Raw genomic sequence first — 17,586 nt, 5'->3', positions numbered from 1 at the left:
TCCTCATCCTGACAGTAACCCTGTCCTCTATAGCTGTCCTAGACAGACCTGTCCTCATCCTGACAGTAACCCTGTCCTCTAAAGCTGTCCCACACATACCTGTCCTCATCCTGACAGTAACCCTGTCCTCTATAGCTGTCCTACACAGACCTGTCCTCATCCTGACAGTAACCCTGTCCTCTAAAGCTGTCCCACACATACCTGTCCTCATCCTGACAGTAACCCTGTCCTCTATAGCTGTCCCACACAGACCTGTCCTCATCTTGACAGTAACCCTGTCCTCTATAGCTGTCCCACACAGACCTGTCCTCATCCTGACAGTAACCCTGTCCTCTATAGCTGTCCCACACAGACCTGTCCTCATCCTGACAGTAACCCTGTCCTCTATAGCTGTCCCACACAGACCTGTCCTCATCTTGACAGTAACCCTGTCCTCTATAGCTGTCCCACACAGACCTGTCCTCATCCTGACAGCTTACACTCTAGTTTATGGTCCACAATGTCTCCACCTTGCCTAAACAGAGATGGGATTTCCAGCACCATCCTGTCAAAACAAGTTAAGACTGGTTGATTAGTCAAACCAACCGGTTGGTAAATGGCACAAGAGCATTGAAGTGATCTGTTAACAAGATATGGGCATCCATTTCCTCAGCTTTATGATGGGAAGCTCCCTCCATCCACTAATGCAGTCATTAGAGCTCTGTGAAGGTGAATTCCTCAACAGGAGGACAGATCCTTATTAGTTCCTTAGTGAAGTAGTAACCGTGTGTGAAGGTGCTAACCTCAGTCCATTCTAATGCTCAGCAGTTATAGAGATCTTCACACTCTTCTGGAGGAACAAAGCAACGCCCCTGTATAAAACAACCTTCTCTATGAGCTCCACTTAGCCACCAGTGTTTCTCAACTCTGCCCAGGTCCCTTAACTACAAACTGGAGGGTGAAATCCATGGCTCTTCATGTACTGCACTATAGCCTACAGGGACAGCAAATCCTAGAGTGGCATGGGATAAGATCATTTCATTTGCAAGTCCTTTTTTCATTGAGTTTTGTCTTCCTTTTATTGGGGAAAAGACACAGGAATAAACTGAGTGTCTATAATGTATTTTCATACTTGATTCACTTCATTTATGGATGTTGAAGACCCAGGATGACTTTCTTTCATTGGAGACTCAGTTCGGTCTATAATGTATTTTCATTCTTAGTTCACCTCATTCATAGTCCATGACATTGATGTCAGCCCAGGTTGTTTGGGGACTCAGTTCGGTCTATAATGTATGTTCATTCTTAGATCACCTCATTCATAGTCCATGACAGTGATGTCAGCCCAGGTTGTTTGGGGACTCAGTTCGGTCTATAATGTATTTTCATTCTTAGTTCACCTCATTCATAGTCCATGACAGTGATGTCAGCCCAGGTTGTTTGGGGACTCAGTTCGGTCTATAATGTATTTTCATTCTTAGTTCACCTCATTCATAGTCCATGACAGTGATGTCAGCCCAGGTTGTTTGGGGACTCAGTTCGGTCTATAATGTATGTTCATTCTTAGCTGTCCATGAGTGATGTCAGGACTCAATAATGTATTTTCATTCTTAGTTCAGTCCATGACAGTGATGTCAGCCCAGGTTGTTTGGGGACTCCGGTCTCTGCTGTGAGTGAAGGAGAAAGCTTAACCCGCTGGTTTTGAACCTTTCAACTCTAAAGTGGGATAATTCCTCAATATAATGTAATCCAGTCATAAGCAGTCAAGGGATTTCTAGAAAAACCACTAAACCACGAACAGATCCAGGGATATGACGCAGGGCAACGTAGCGCAGCAAGGAAAGACTGACAGACATTTACAATTCCAAAGACTTCAAGGAAAACCTGTAGAGAGAAATCAAATACATTACATTTAGACATGTCATTCTTTTTCTTCATCAAAGCGCCTCTATTGGGAAGCATAGATAAATCCTATAGCAATGAGTCCTGTAACAACGTCTGTTGATGTTCATGTGTTTTGGTGTCTTCAGTCCTGCCCAGTGCCCTGCTTTAAGAATCTATGTAGAGAAAATAATTGGAATATTTTCATCATAAAATAAGTGGTGATTATTTTTATTTGTATCAAATAAATCCTATAACAAGGTTGTTAACATCCTTTCGAGCCTTAATGTCCACAGCCCTGCCCAGTGTTCTGCTTTCAAACCAGCAGACACGACTTAATCCCTTGGTAAAATACTATGAGCAGAAATGACTGTTACGTGACCAAGGGTTTCTACTCTGTCTGTGCCAGCCTCAACCCAGCAGTGAGACAATTGTAACTGAGGTTACCTAAGGGCCAACAAGGGGTAACAAGGACAGTGGCATGGGAGATGTGATCTAGTCACTGCTACTCTGTCTGTGCCAGCCTCAACCCAGCAGTGAGACAATTCTAAACTGAGGTTACCTAAGGGCCAACAAGGGGTAACAAGGACAGTGGCATGGGAGATCTGATCTAGTCACTGCTACTCTGTCTGTGCCAGTTGGTTGAGTGTGGAGAGGCAGCAGTTATCCTGGGTTGTGTTTCCAAATATATAGTGCACTACTTTGACCAGAGCCCATAGAGAACAAGGGTGCCATTTGGGACACATACCTAGTTTCATTTGGAGATTTTCAGCTGATCTAGGCGCTGCAGATCACAGTCAGAGCTTTGGGTTTTATGAAGTTGTATTGGGTTTTATGAAGTTGTATTGGGTTTTATGAAGTTGTATTGGGTTTTATGAAGTTGTATTGGGTTTTATGAAATTGTATTGGGTTTTATGAAGTTGTATTGGGTTTTATGAAGTTGTATTGGGTTTTATGAAGTTGTATTGGGTTTTATGAAGTTGTATTGGGTTTTATGAAGTTGTATTGGGTTTTATGAAGTTGTATTGGGTTTTATGAAGTTGTACTGGGTTTTGATAAGTTGTATTGGGTTTTATTAAGTTGAATTGGGTTTTGTTAAGTTGTATTGGGTTTTATTAAGTTGAATTGGGTTTTATTAAGTTGTATTGGGTTTTATTAAGTTGTATTGGGTTCTGTTAAGTTGTATTGGGTTTTGTTAAGTTGTATTGGGTTTCATTAAGTTGTATTGGGTTCTGTTAAGTTGTATTGGGTTTTATTAAGTTGTATTGGGTTTTGTTAAGTTGAATTGGGTTGGGTTTTGTTAAGTTGAATTGGGTTGGGTTTTATTAAGTTGAATTGGGTTTTGTTAAGTTGTATTGGGTTCTGTTAAGTTGTATTGGGTTTTGTTAAGTTGTATTGGGTTTTATGAAGTTGTATTGGGTTTCATTAAGTTGTATTGGGTTCTGTTAAGTTGTATTGGGTTTTGTTAAGTTGTATTGGGTTTAGTTAAGTTGAATTGGGTTCTGTTAAGTTGTATTGGGTTCTGTTAAGTTGTATTGGGTTTTGTTAAGTTGTATTGGGTTTTATTAAGTTGAATTGGGTTTTATTAAGTTGCATTGGGATTGATTGTTGTATTGGGTTTTGTTAAGTTGTATTGGGTTTTGTTAAGTTGTATTGGGTTTTGTTAAGTTGTATTGGGTTTTGTTAAGTTGTACTGGGTTTTGTTAAGTTGTATTGGGTTTTGTTAAGTTGTATTGGGTTTTATTAAGTTGAATTGGGTTTTATTAAGTTGCATTGGGATTGATTGTTGTATTGGGTTTTGTTAAGTTGTATTGGGTTTTGTTAAGTTGTATTGGGTTTTATTAAGTTGTATTGGGTTTCATTAAGTTGTATTGGGTTTTATTAAGTTGTATTGGGTTTTGTTAAGTTGTATTGGGTTTTGTTAAGTTGTATTGGGTTTCATTAAGTTGTATTGGGTTCTGTTAAGTTGTATTGGGTTTCATTAAGTTGTATTGGGTTTTATTAAGTTGTATTGGGTTTTGTTAAGTTGTATTGGGTTTTGTTAAGTTGTATTGGGTTTCATTAAGTTGTATTGGGTTTTATTAAGTTGTATTGGGTTTTGTTAAGTTGTATTGGGTTTTGTTAAGTTGTATTGGGTTCTGTTAAGTTGTATTGGGTTTTATTAAGTTGTATTGGGTTTTGTTAAGTTGAATTGGGTTGGGTTTTGTTAAGTTGAATTGGGTTGGGTTTTATTAAGTTGAATTGGGTTTTGTTAAGTTGTATTGGGTTTTGTTAAGTTGTATTGGGTTTTATTAAGTTGTATTGGGTTTTGTTAAGTTGTATTGGGTTTTGTTAAGTTGTATTGGGTTCTGTTAAGTTGTATTGGGTTTTATTAAGTTGTATTGGGTTTTGTTAAGTTGAATTGGGTTGGGTTTTGTTAAGTTGAATTGGGTTGGGTTTTATTAAGTTGAATTGGGTTTTGTTAAGTTGTATTGGGTTCTGTTAAGTTGTATTGGGTTCTGTTAAGTTGTATTGGGTTTTATTAAGTTGTATTGGGTTTTGTTAAGTTGTATTGGGTTTTGTTAATTTGTATTGGGTTTCATTAAGTTGTATTGGGTTCTGTTAAGTTGTATTGGGTTTTATTAAGTTGTATTGGGTTTTGTTAAGTTGAATTGGGTTGGGTTTTGTTAAGTTGAATTGGGTTGGGTTTTATTAAGTTGAATTGGGTTTTGTTAAGTTGTATTGGGTTCTGTTAAGTTGTATTGGGTTTTGTTAAGTTGTATTGGGTTTTATTAAGTTGTATTGGGTTTCATTAAGTTGTATTGGGTTCTGTTAAGTTGTATTGGGTTTTGTTAAGTTGTATTGGGTTTCATTAAGTTGTATTGGGTTCTGTTAAGTTGCATTGGGATTGATTGTTGTATTGGGTTTAGTTAAGTTGAATTGGGTTCTGTTAAGTTGTATTGGGTTCTGTTAAGTTGTATTGGGTTTTGTTAAGTTGTATTGGGTTTTATTAAGTTGTATTGGGTTCTGTTAAGTTGTATTGGGTTTTATTAAGTTGTACTGGGTTTTGTTAAGTTGTATTGGGTTTTGTTAAGTTGTATTGGGTTTTATTAAGTTGAATTGGGTTTTATTAAGTTGAATTGGGTTTTATTAAGTTGCATTGGGATTGATTGTTGTATTGGGTTTTATTAAGTTGTATTGGGTTTTATTAAGTTGTATTGGGTTTTATTAAGTTGAATTGGGTTTTATTAAGTTGAATTGGGTTTTATTAAGTTGCATTGGGATTGATTGTTGTATTGGGTTTTATTAAGTTGTATTGGGTTTTGTTAAGTTGTACTGGGTTTTGTTAAGTTGTACTGGGTTTTGTTAAGTTGTATTGGGTTTTGTTAAGTTGTATTGGGTTTTGTTAAGTTGTATTGGGTTCTGTTAAGTTGTATTGGGTTTTATTAAGTTGTATTGGGTTTTGTTAAGTTGAATTGGGTTGGGTTTTGTTAAGTTGAATTGGGTTGGGTTTTATTAAGTTGAATTGGGTTTTGTTAAGTTGTATTGGGTTCTGTTAAGTTGTATTGGGTTCTGTTAAGTTGTATTGGGTTTTATTAAGTTGTATTGGGTTTTGTTAAGTTGTATTGGGTTTTGTTAATTTGTATTGGGTTTCATTAAGTTGTATTGGGTTCTGTTAAGTTGTATTGGGTTTTATTAAGTTGTATTGGGTTTTGTTAAGTTGAATTGGGTTGGGTTTTGTTAAGTTGAATTGGGTTGGGTTTTATTAAGTTGAATTGGGTTTTGTTAAGTTGTATTGGGTTCTGTTAAGTTGTATTGGGTTTTGTTAAGTTGTATTGGGTTTTATGAAGTTGTATTGGGTTTCATTAAGTTGTATTGGGTTCTGTTAAGTTGTATTGGGTTTTGTTAAGTTGTATTGGGTTTCATTAAGTTGTATTGGGTTCTGTTAAGTTGCATTGGGATTGATTGTTGTATTGGGTTTAGTTAAGTTGAATTGGGTTCTGTTAAGTTGTATTGGGTTCTGTTAAGTTGTATTGGGTTTTGTTAAGTTGTATTGGGTTTTATTAAGTTGTATTGGGTTCTGTTAAGTTGTATTGGGTTTTATTAAGTTGTACTGGGTTTTGTTAAGTTGTATTGGGTTTTGTTAAGTTGTATTGGGTTTTATTAAGTTGAATTGGGTTTTATTAAGTTGAATTGGGTTTTATTAAGTTGCATTGGGATTGATTGTTGTATTGGGTTTTATTAAGTTGTATTGGGTTTTATTAAGTTGTATTGGGTTTTGTTAAGTTGTATTGGGTTTTATTAAGTTGTATTGGGTTTTGTTAAGTTGTACTGGGTTTTGTTAAGTTGTACTGGGTTTTGTTAAGTTGTATTGGGTTTTGTTAAGTTGTATTGGGTTTTGTTAAGTTGTACTGGGTTTTGTTAAGTTGTATTGGGTTTTGTTAAGTTGTATTGGGTTTTATTAAGTTGAATTGGGTTTTATTAAGTTGCATTGGGATTGATTGTTGTATTGGGTTTTGTTAAGTTGTATTGGGTTTCATTAAGTTGTATTGGGTTTTATTAAGTTGTATTGGGTTTTATTAAGTTGTATAGGGTTTTGTTAAGTTATATTGGGTTTTGTTAAGTTGTATTGGGTTTTATTAAGTTGTATTGGGTTTTATTAAGTTGTACTGGGTTTTATTAAATTGTCTTGGATTTTATTAAGTTGTACTGGGTTTTATTAAGTTGTATTGTGTTTATTAAGTTGTACTGGGTTTTATTAAAATCTAGAGGGGGTGAAATCTAGAGGGGGTGAAATCTAGAGGGGTGAAATCTAGAGGGGGTGAAATCTAGAGTGGAGAAATCTAGAGGGGTTATGCTAGGACATGTTAATTGTATAGAGGAGGATTGTAGTTTTAGTTCGATAGTTCTACTGACCATTTTATCTCATCAAACTGAACTACAGAACAACAATATACTGTATTCTATTCTACTGTATTTTAGTCAATGTCACTCCAACATTGCTCGTCCAAATATTTATATATTCCTTAATTCCATTCCTTTACTTTAGATGTGTGTGTATTGTTAGATATTACTGTACTGCTGGCCCTAGGAACACTCGCTACACCTGCAATAATGTCTGCTAAACATGTGTCTGTGACCAATAAAAAGTGATTTAATTTGTCCTGTTTTACACATGTACCAGTGTGTATTAATACGTGTTAATTAGAAATGTGTATTTTGCATATCCCAACTCCCCCTGAGACACCCTCTGAGAGTGGGGTCACGGCCAGTGTTCTGACTGATGAGCCATGGGACTTTATCCCCTATCTATCCTTAGTAGTGATCTGACCTGTGTGATGTGCAGAACACTGGTAGCTAAACGTCTCATTAGGAGGTAACTCCAGCTATCTCTACTGTGCTAATTCAAACACTTAACAACATGGTCGTCCATCTGAGCACATCAATGACCACATTAACACACCATCCCTCCTCTAATACACAACTCTGATAGACACCAACAGTATGTGAATGATGTTATGCAGCACAGGAAAATAGACACCTTGTTGAATACAGGAAAATACACATCTGGGATAACACCTCTTTGACTGTTTAGTCTAGGGGTCGAGGGACACCTCTTTGACTGTTTAGTCTAGGGGTCGAGGGACACAGCTTTCTGTTTAGTCTAGGGGTCGAGGGACACAGCTTTCTGTTTCGTCTAGGGGGTCGAGGGACACCTCTTTGACTGTTTAGTCTAGGGGTCGAGGGACACCTCTTCGACTGTTTAGTCTAGGGGTCGAGGGACACCTCTTTGACTGTTTAGTCTAGGGGTCGAGGGACACAGCTTTCTGTTTAGTCTAGAGGTCGAGGGACACAGCTTTCTGTTTAGTCTAGGGGTCGAGGGACACAGCTTTCAGTTTAGTCCAGGGGGGTCGAGAGACACACGTTTCCCTTTTTTAGTCCAGGGGAGTCGAGGGACACAGCTTTTTGTTCAGTCTAGGGGAGTCGAGGGACACTGCTTTCTGTTTAGTCTAGGGGAGTCGAGAGACACAGCTTTCTGTTTCGTCTAGGGGTCGAGGGACGCAGCTTTCTGTTTAGTCTAGGGGAGTCGAGGGACACAGCTTTCTGTTTAGTCTAGGGGAGTCGAGGGACACAGCTTTCTGTTTAGTCTAGGGGAGTCGAGGGACACAGCTTTCTGTTTAGTCTAGGGGAGTCGAGAGACACAGCTTTCTGTTTCGTCTAGGGGTCGTGGGACACAGCTTTCTGTTTAGTCTAGGGGAGTCGAGGGACACAGCTTTCTGTTTAGTCTAGGGGAGTCGAGGGACACAGCTTTCTGTTTAGTCTAGGGGAGTCGAGGGACACAGCTTTCTGTTTAGTCTAGGGGAGTCGAGAGACACAGCTTTCTGTTTCGTTTAGGGGTCGAGGGACACAGCTTTCTGTTTAGTCTAGGGGAGTCAAGGGACACAGCTTTCTGTTTAGTCTAGGGGAGTCGAGAGACACAGCTTTCTGTTTAGTCCAGGGGAGTCGAGGGACACAGCTTTCTGTTTAGTCTAGGGGAGTCGAGGGACACTGCTTTCTGTTTAGTCTAGGGGAGTCGAGAGACACAGCTTTCTGTTTCGTCTAGGGGTCGAGGGACACAGCTTTCTGTTTAGTCTAGGGGAGTCGAGGAACACAGCTTTCTGTTTAGTCTAGGGGAGTCGAGGGACACAGCTTTCTGTTTTGTCTAGGGGAGTCGAGGGACACAGCTTTCTGTTTAGTCTAGGGGTCGAGGGACACAGCTTTCTGTTTTGTCTAGGGGGGTCGAGAGACACAGCTTTCTGTTTAGTCTAGGGGAGTTGAGGGACACAGCTTTCTGTTTTGTCTAGGGGAGTTGAGGGACACAGCTTTCTGTTAGTCTAGGGGAGTCGAGGGACACAGCTTTCTGTTTAGTCCAGGGGAGTTGAGGGACACAGCTTTCTGATTTGGGTCTGTAGGTATATTAGTTTGGAATCTGACTGGGTCTCAGGTTTACTGACCATAGCCCTGACAGGTTAGAAGCTAGACTGGGTTGTGAATGGAGAGAGGCAATAGGCAGATGGGTGGATTGGATGACAGTGTGAGTGTGTGTTTGTGTGTGACAGTGGTGTGTGTGACAGTGCCAAAGGTTACTGCATAAACCCTTCATTAGTTACATTGACTCGAAAGGCTGCAGACATATGAATACCAGCCAAGGCATCATTCACTCAGAGCATGTCCGATGGCTTGGCACGTCGTTGAAATATCACCATTATCCCCACAATGGCCACCCAGGGGAAGGTCAATGGGGTTTACAATGGGAAGGAAGGAAACTGGCAGGAAATACACCCTAGGTGTTTCGCTACATTACTTCCTCCTCTTGACTAAGAAAGCACTGAGGTATATTTGGTTCTTCACTGTTTCACAGTGTGGATTGGGACAGACGGTTCTGCTATTCTGGACTGGAGGAAGCAGGAAAGGCTGAGTTGGTGGGACATGCACACACACCCTGTCCCAGGAAGCAGAGTAGATGACAAGGTCAACTGCCTCTTCTGTTTCTGAAGGGCTTTCTCTGAACGACCCCACGGTGGCTTCTGGCCACAAGCCCAGCCTACATCTGAATGGATAATATCTCCTCTATTGTCTGAAAGAAAGAGCCTCTATTCCTGGGAGTATTTTTCTTAAATCTTCAGGCATTTTGTGACCCTGTCATTGTCTATATTGTGAGAGGAAAAGTGGTTTTGGGGCTTTTTTGTTGGTGTCTTGGTCCGAAAAGTGACTCTTTGGTTCGGCCATTTTGATATGTTGGTCAAACTAGGATTTGTTTTCTTACCTGCCTTACTTTAATGTTTCCACCAGGAGTTTTACATGTTGATCCAGATAAATATCTTCCACTCAAAGCAGGGTATTCTCTGAGCTAAGTTAAAGTGGCTTTTAGTTTGCTGTGCCAAGACCCTGGAAACCTGGAGAGTCTGTTTGCCTCTCTCTGAAAGGTATGCCAGAATTGCTCTTTGCTCTCTCTCTCACTGTCTCTGTATCTCTCTCCTTTTCCCTCCCTCCCTCCCTCCCTCCCTCCCTCCCTCCCTCCCTCCCTCCCTCCCTCCCTCCCCCTCCCTCCCTCCCTCCCTCCCTCCCTCCCTCCCTCCCTCCCTCCTTCCCTCACAAATCCTAAATCATAGTTATTCCTCATGTGTACCTGGTAATTTGGCATGTGACAAACTGTTTTGCTCCATTCTCCATAGACAGTGGCAGGGCGTCCTGAGGGAGGGTCCTTTGTCCCAGGCACAAAGATGGAAACACATTTGTCATTCAGCTCTTTAATGAAGCCATCAACCCCTCATGATGAGCAATGGTGAAGACCTGGTGCAAATAAAGCAAGGAAACGTCTCTCGCTTGTTTATGGACGTTCAAAATGTTGATCTCCGACCAGTAAACAAAGTTCTGTCCTATATGGAATTGAGTTGAGTTTCTGGAACATGTGCATGATACATGTGTATCATTTAGCAGAAACTCGTATCCAGAGCAACTGAGATTAAGTGAATTGCTCAAGCACACATCAACTGATTTTTCTCCTAGTTGATTGGGGATTCAAACCAGCGACCTTTCGGTAACTGGCCCAATGTGCTTAACCACTAGGCTGCCTGTTGGGAGTTCACTGCTGATGTGAACTGTTCTGGGATCATTTGAGATGAGAGGTGACTCCTCAGTGACACTCATTCAGGCTGGGAGTAGGGGAGCTCAGTTTGGGGCTGTATGTGGTGACATCCATAGGAATGGATGAGGACTCTCACCATCTCAGCCTCTGCAGAAAACGTCATGGGAATATTTCATATGCTGATAAAAGATAGAAGATAAAAGATAGATAAAGGTCAAATATACAAAGATGTGACACAGACAGGAGATGGCTACAGTTTGTATCACTGTTTACGTGTCACTAGCCACTTTAAAAAATGATTTAATAAAAGTATCACTGGTCACTTTACACAATGCCACTTTCTATAATGTTTACATACCCTACATTACTCATCTCATATGTATATAATGTATTCTATACCATCTACTGCATCTTTATGTAATACATGTATCACTACCCCATAATATAATGTTTAGATACCCTACATTACTCATCTCATATGTATATACTGTTCTATACCATCTACTGCATCTTTATGTAATACATGTATCACTACCCCATAATATAATGTTTAGATACCCTACATTACTCATCTCATATGTATATACTGTTCTATACCATCTACTGCATCTTGCCTGTCGTTCGGCCATCGCTCATCCATATATTTATATGTACATATTCTATTCATCCCTTTACATGTGTGTATAAGGTAGTTGTGTGAAATTGTTAGATTACTTGTTAGATATTACTGCATGGTCGGAACCAGAAGCACAAGCATTTCGCTACACTCGCATTAACATCTGCTAACCATGTGTATGTGACCAATACAATTTGATTTGAAGACACTTCCAAAACACTCAGCTTGCTTCCTGCAATAATTCTGAGGTCATCTATTTATTTAGCTGGAAGCAAATAATTAAACAATATTTGATTATTTCACATAGTGGTTATTGTTCTGTGGACTTGAGGTTTACAGCTGGAACACCAGTAAATCAGACAAACGGTGGAACTGATTGAACCACATATGGTTTCTCTACAGAGAGACTCTGACATAACCCTGGATCTGTTCTCTGGTGAGGACAAAACACTTGATGATAGCAGAGGTTTGGAGAGGGAGAGGGAGAGAGAGAGAGAGAGAGAGGGAGAGGGAGAGAGAGGGAGAGAGAGGGAGGGAGGGAGAGAGAGAGAGAGGAGGGAGGGGGAGAGAGAGAGGGGGAGAGAGAGAGAGAGAGAGAGAGAGAGAGAGAGAGAGAGAGAGAGAGAGAGAGAGAGAGAGAGAGGGGGAGAGAGAGAGAGAGAGAGAGAGAGAGAGAGAGAGGGGGAGAGAGTTAGAGAGAGAGAGAAGGGGGGGAGAGAGATACAGAGAGGCAGAGCGTTTGTGTCTGTAAGTTGTTGCCCACTTGAGAATGAGAACGTGTACGGCTGTGCAGTGATTGGGACGTCGGTCAGTGTGTGGAAATGTTGTGGACAGTCATCTGGTCAGAGGGATTTTAGAGAGAAGGAAGGTGAGGGGATGGGAGGGAAGAGTGGTGAGGGGTGAGGGGTGAGGGGAATGGTCAGCAGAGAGGGGTGAGGGGAAAGGAGGGGGGTGAGGGGATGGGAGGGAAGAGGGGTGAGGGGTGAGGGGTGAGGGGTGAGGGGTGAGGGGAACGGTCAGCGGAGAAGGGGTGAGGGGAACGGTGGGGAGCTTGGCTGTGGCTGTTGATTCTTGAAGTGTATTTGAAGTGCAGTGGGAGGGCTGGAGAGAGTGGGAGAAGGAGGGGGAGAAGGGAGGAGGATGAGGGAGGGGGAGAAGGAGGGGGAGAAGGAAGGGGGGAGGGGGGGGAGGAAGGAGGGGGATGAGTAGGAGGGAGATGAGGAGGAGGGGAGGGGCTTGCCTGAGTGCCAGAGCAGGGTGAGTGCAGCTCACACACACACTCACTCAGACACTGGAGACAGAGACATCACCTCCATGTGTATATGTGCTTTGTGATTCAAACCTTTGCATTTTTAAGAAGACTAATTGATTATCCTTGGTCTAACACTGAGACAGCTTGGGTAGACCAACGTTGGAGGAAATTGGAGGACCCTGTGGATAGATTAGACTCTGTGGGAGTAGTGTTGTGGGCATGCAGCCGGACCTCTAGCGCTGTGGCGGACGCTGGGAGAGTCGTCTTGTGACTGAGGGGTTTGGGAAGAGAGGAGAGGACCAATGCTTTTCATAGAGGTAAGAGTTCTGCCTTGGGCTCCTTCAGATGCAACAGAGAGCAATTCATACTTTTTGGAAACTGATTTAAAACCATTACAATGTAGAGAGAGTGGAAGCTCTGTGAATGTAGAGTTATAGTTATTGGGTAGATTCAGGTTTGTTATGGGTGGAGCTAACTGCTGTGAACGGATGAACGACAGACAGAATGGTTAGGTAGTTCAGAAGTATGTGGAACGTGATGCGTGTGACTGGTTGTTTGACGTTAACAGAGGGGAGGTGAGACAGATGAGGCTCTATATCGGTGTGTGTCTCTCTCCTCCTCCCAGATGAGGCTCTATATCGGTGTGTGTCTCTCTCCTCCTCCCAGATGAGGCTCTATATCGGTGTGTGTCTCTCTCCTCCTCCCAGATGAGGCTCTATATCGGTGTGTGTCTCTCTCTCCTCCTCCCAGATGAGGCTCTATATCGGTGTGTGTCTCTCTCCTCCTCCCAGATGAGGCTCTATATCGGTGTGTGTCTCTCTCCTCCTCCCAGATGAGGCTCTATATCGGTGTGTGTCTCTCTCCTCCTCCCAGATGAGGCTCTATATCGGTGTGTGTCTCGCTCCTCCTCCCAGATGAGGCTCTATATCAGTGTGTGTGTCTCTCTCTCCTCCTACCAGATGAGGCTCTATATCAGTGTGTGTGTCTCTCTCCTCCCAGATGAGGCTCTATATCAGTGTGTGTGTCTCTCTCTCCTCCCAGATGAGGCTCTATATCAGTGTGTGTGTCTCTCTCTCCTCCCAGATGAGGCTCTATATCAGTGTGTGTGTGTCTCTCTCTCCTCCTACCAGATGAGGCTCTATATCGGTGTGTGTGTCTCTCTCTCCTCCTCCCAGATGAGGCTCTATATCAGTGTGTGTGTCTCTCTCTCCTCCCAGATGAGGCTCTATATCAGTGTGTGTGTCTCTCTCTCCTCCTACCAGATGAGGCTCTATATCGGTGTGTGTGTCTCTCTCTCCTCCTCCCAGATGAGGCTCTATATCGGTGTGTGTCTCTCTCTCTCCTCCTACCAGATGAGGCTCTATATCAGTGTGTCTCTCTCCTCCTCCCAGATGAGGCTCTATATCGGTGTGTGTGTCTCTCTCTCCTCCTCCCAGATGAGACTCTATATCAGTGTGTCTCTCTCCTCCTCCCAGATGAGGCTCTATATCGGTGTGTGTCTCTCTCCTCCTCCCAGATGAGGCTCTATATCGGTGTGTCTCTCTCCTCCTCCCAGATGAGGCTCTATATCGGTGTGTGTCTCTCTCCTCCTCCCAGATGAGGCTCTATATCAGTGTGTCTCTCTCTCTCTCTCCTCCTCCCAGATGAGGCTCTATATCAGTGTGTCTCTCTCTCTCTCCTCCCATTTGAGGCTCTATATCAGTGTGTGTCTCTCTCTCCTCCCAGATGAGGCTCTATATCGGTGTGTGTCTCTCTCTTTCTCTCCTCCCAGATGAGGCTCTATATCAGTGTGTGTCTCTCTCTCTCCTCCCAGATGAGGCTCTATATCGGTGTGTGTCTCTCTCTCTCCTCCCAGATGAGGCTCTATATCAGTGTGTGTCTCTCTCTCTCTCCTCCTCCCAGATGAGGCTCTATATCAGTGTGTGTCTCTCTCTCTCCTCCTCCCAGATGAGGCTCTATATCAGTGTGTGTCTCTCTCTCTCCTCCTCCCAGATGAGGCTCTATATCAGTGTGTGTCTCTCTCTCTCCTCCTCCCAGATGAGGCTCTATATCAGTGTGTGTCTCTCTCTCTCCTCCTACCAGATGAGGCTCTATATCGGTGTATCTCTTTCTCTCTCCTCCTACCAGATGAGGCTCTATATCGGTGTGTCTCTCTCTCCTCCTCCCAGATGAGGCTCTATATCGGTGTGTCTCTCTCTCCTCCTACCAGATGAGGCTCTATATCAGTGTGTGTCTCTCTCTTCTCCTCCCAGATGAGGCTCTATATCAGTGTGTGTCTCTCTCTCCTCCTCCCAGATGAGGCTCTATATCAGTGTGTGTCTCTCTCCTCCTCCCAGATGAGGCTCTATATCAGTGTGTGTCTCTCTCTCTCTCCTCCTCCCAGATGAGGCTCTATATCAGTGTGTGTCTCTCTCTCTCCTCCTTCCAGATGAGGCTCTATATCAGTGTGTGTCTCTCTCCTCCTCCCAGATGAGGCTCTATATCAGTGTGTGTCTCTCTCCTCCTCCCAGATGAGGCTCTATATCAGTGTGTGTCTCTCTCTCTCCTCCTTCCAGATGAGGCTCTATATCAGTGTGTGTCTCTCTCCTCCTTCCAGATGAGGCTCTATATCAGTGTGTGTCTCTCTCCTCCTCCCAGATGAGGCTCTATATCAGTGTGTGTCTCTCTCCTCCTCCCAGATGAGGCTCTATATCAGTGTGTGTCTCTCTCCTCCTCCCAGATGAGGCTCTATATCAGTGTGTGTCTCTCTCCTCCTCCCAGATGAGGCTCTATATCAGTGTGTGTCTCTCTCTCTCCTCCTTCCAGATGAGGCTCTATATCAGTGTGTGTCTCTCTCCTCCTTCCAGATGAGGCTCTATATCAGTGTGTGTCTCTCTCCTCCTCCCAGATGAGGCTCTATATCAGTGTGTGTCTCTCTCCTCCTCCCAGATGAGGCTCTATATCAGTGTGTGTCTCTCTCTCTCCTCCTCCCAGATGAGGCTCTATATCAGTGTGTGTCTCTCTCTCTCCTCCTACCAGATGAGGCTCTATATCGGTGTGTCTCTCTCTCTCTCCTCCTACCAGATGAGGCTCTATATCGGTGTGTGTCTCTCTCCTCCTCCCAGATGAGGCTCTATATCGGTGTGTGTCTCTCTCCTCCTCCCAGATGAGGCTCTATATCGGTGTGTGTCTCTCTCCTCCTCCCAGATGAGGCTCTATATCGGTGTGTGTCTCTCTCTCCTCCTCCCAGATGAGGCTCTATATCGGTGTGTGTCTCTCTCCTCCTCCCAGATGAGGCTCTATATCGGTGTGTGTCTCTCTCCTCCTCCCAGATGAGGCTCTATATCGGTGTGTGTGTTGTGCAGGTGAAGGAGGACCCAAACGCGACTTAACAGAAACAGAGTTTATTAATGCTCAAAAACCGAATAACTGAAATCCTCTAGACAGTAGAGGGGAAAACAACTGGAGAAGCGGCCACAGACTGCAGGTCGCTTCGGGTAGGCGCAGGCCGTAGTCAACAGAGACACCTGCTCACACGCAGCGTCTGAAGAAGGCACAAAACACGACAGGACAGGGTGATACACAATCACGGCAAAAAACACGACAGGACAGGGCGAAACGCAATTACAGCATGGCATACAAAACAAGGAACCGATGGATCAGGAACGGATCACAAAGGAATAAATAGGGAGTCCAATCAGGGGAAAGGATCGGGAACAGGTGTGGGAAGACCAATGATGATCAGGGGAACAGGAACAGCTGGGAGCAGGAACGGAACGACAGAGAGAAGAGAGAGCGAGAGAGTGAAAGGGGGAGGGGGAGAGAGAGGGACAGAACCAAACAAGACCAGCAGAGGGAAACGAACAGCATGGGGAGCACAGGGACAAGACATGACAATAAATGACAAACATGACAGTACCCCCCCACTCACCGAGCGCCTCCTGGCGCACTCGAGGAGGAATCCTGGCGGCAACGGAGGAAATCATCGATGAGCGAACGGTCCAGCACGTCCCGAGACGGAACCCAACTCCTCTCCTCAGGACCGTAACCCTCCCAATCCACTAGGTATTGGTGACCCCGTCCCCGAGAACGCATGTCCATAATTTTATGTACCTTGTAAATAGGTGCGCTCTCGACAAGGACGGGAGGGGGGAGGGAAGACGAACGGGGTGCGAAGAAAGGGCTTAACACAGGAGACATGGAAGACAGGATGGACGCGACGAAGATGTCGCGGAAGAAGCAGTCGCACAGCGACAGGATTGACGACCTGGGAGACACGGAACGGACCAATGAACCGCGGAGTCAACTTACGAGAAGCTGTCGTAAGAGGAAGGTTGCGAGTGGAAAGCCACACTCTCTGGCCGCAACAATACCTTGGACTCTTAATCCTGCGTTTATTGGCGGCTCTCACCGTCTGTGCCCTGTAACGGCAAAGTGCAGACCTCACCCTCCTCCAGGTGCGCTCACAACGTTGGACAAACGCTTGAGCGGAGGGAACGCTGGACTCGGCAAGCTGGGATGAGAACAGAGGAGGCTGGTAACCCAGACTACTCTGAAACGGAGATAACCCGGTAGCAGACGAAGGAAGCGAATTGTGAGCGTATTCTGCCCAGGGGAGCTGTTCTGCCCAAGACGCAGGGTTCCTGAAAGAAAGGCTGCGTAGTATGCGACCAATCGTCTGATTGGCCCTCTCTGCTTGACCGTTAGACTGGGGATGAAACCCGGAAGAGAGACTGACGGACGCACCAATCAAACGACAGAACTCCCTCCAAAACTGTGACGTGAATTGCGGACCTCTGTCTGAAACGGCGTCTAACGGGAGGCCATGAATTCTGAATACATTCTCAATAATGATTTGTGCCGTCTCCTTAGCGGAAGGAAGTTTAGCGAGGGGAATGAAATGTGCCGCCTTAGAGAACCTATCGACAACCGTCAGAATCACAGTCTTCCCCGCAGACAAAGGCAGACCGGTAATGAAGTCTAAGGCAATGTGAGACCATGGTCGAGAAGGAATGGGGAGCGGTCTGAGACGACCGGCAGGAGGAGAGTTACCCGACTTAGTCTGCGCGCAGTCCGAACAGGCAGCCACGAAACGGCGCGTGTCACGCTCCTGAGTCGGCCACCAAAGCGCTGGCGAATAGACGCAAGAGTGCCTCGAACACCGGGATGACCCGCTAACTTGGCAGAGTGAGCCCACTGAAGAACAGCCAGACGAGTGGAAACAGGAACGAAAAGGAGGTTACTAGGACAAGCGCGCGGCGACGCAGTGTG

General features: G+C 44.2%; 1 protein-coding gene across 2 annotated transcripts in view; it reads left to right on the top strand.

Annotated features, from left to right (window-relative positions):
• LOC124020069 (prickle-like protein 1) overlaps positions 1 to 17,586 on the top strand; it is a 72,929-nt gene that overhangs the window by 18,585 nt on the left and 36,758 nt on the right. Inside the window, exon 1 of one of the 2 annotated variants that reach the window (XM_046335481.1) lies at positions 12,357 to 12,653. The exons of the other annotated variant lie outside the window; for it this stretch is intronic. Within the exon in view, the coding sequence (XP_046191437.1) occupies positions 12,639 to 12,653 (15 nt within the window). The 5' untranslated portion in view covers positions 12,357 to 12,638. Of the gene's footprint in view, positions 1 to 12,356; positions 12,654 to 17,586 lie in introns of those variants that run through there. 2 annotated transcript variants of the gene reach the window in all.

This window comes from Oncorhynchus gorbuscha, unplaced genomic scaffold, assembly GCF_021184085.1.
Source record: "Oncorhynchus gorbuscha isolate QuinsamMale2020 ecotype Even-year unplaced genomic scaffold, OgorEven_v1.0 Un_scaffold_759, whole genome shotgun sequence".
Lineage (NCBI taxonomy): Eukaryota > Metazoa > Chordata > Actinopteri > Salmoniformes > Salmonidae > Oncorhynchus > Oncorhynchus gorbuscha.
Note: the sequence above shows the minus strand (reverse complement) of the source record. Positions and strands in the feature narration are given on the sequence as shown.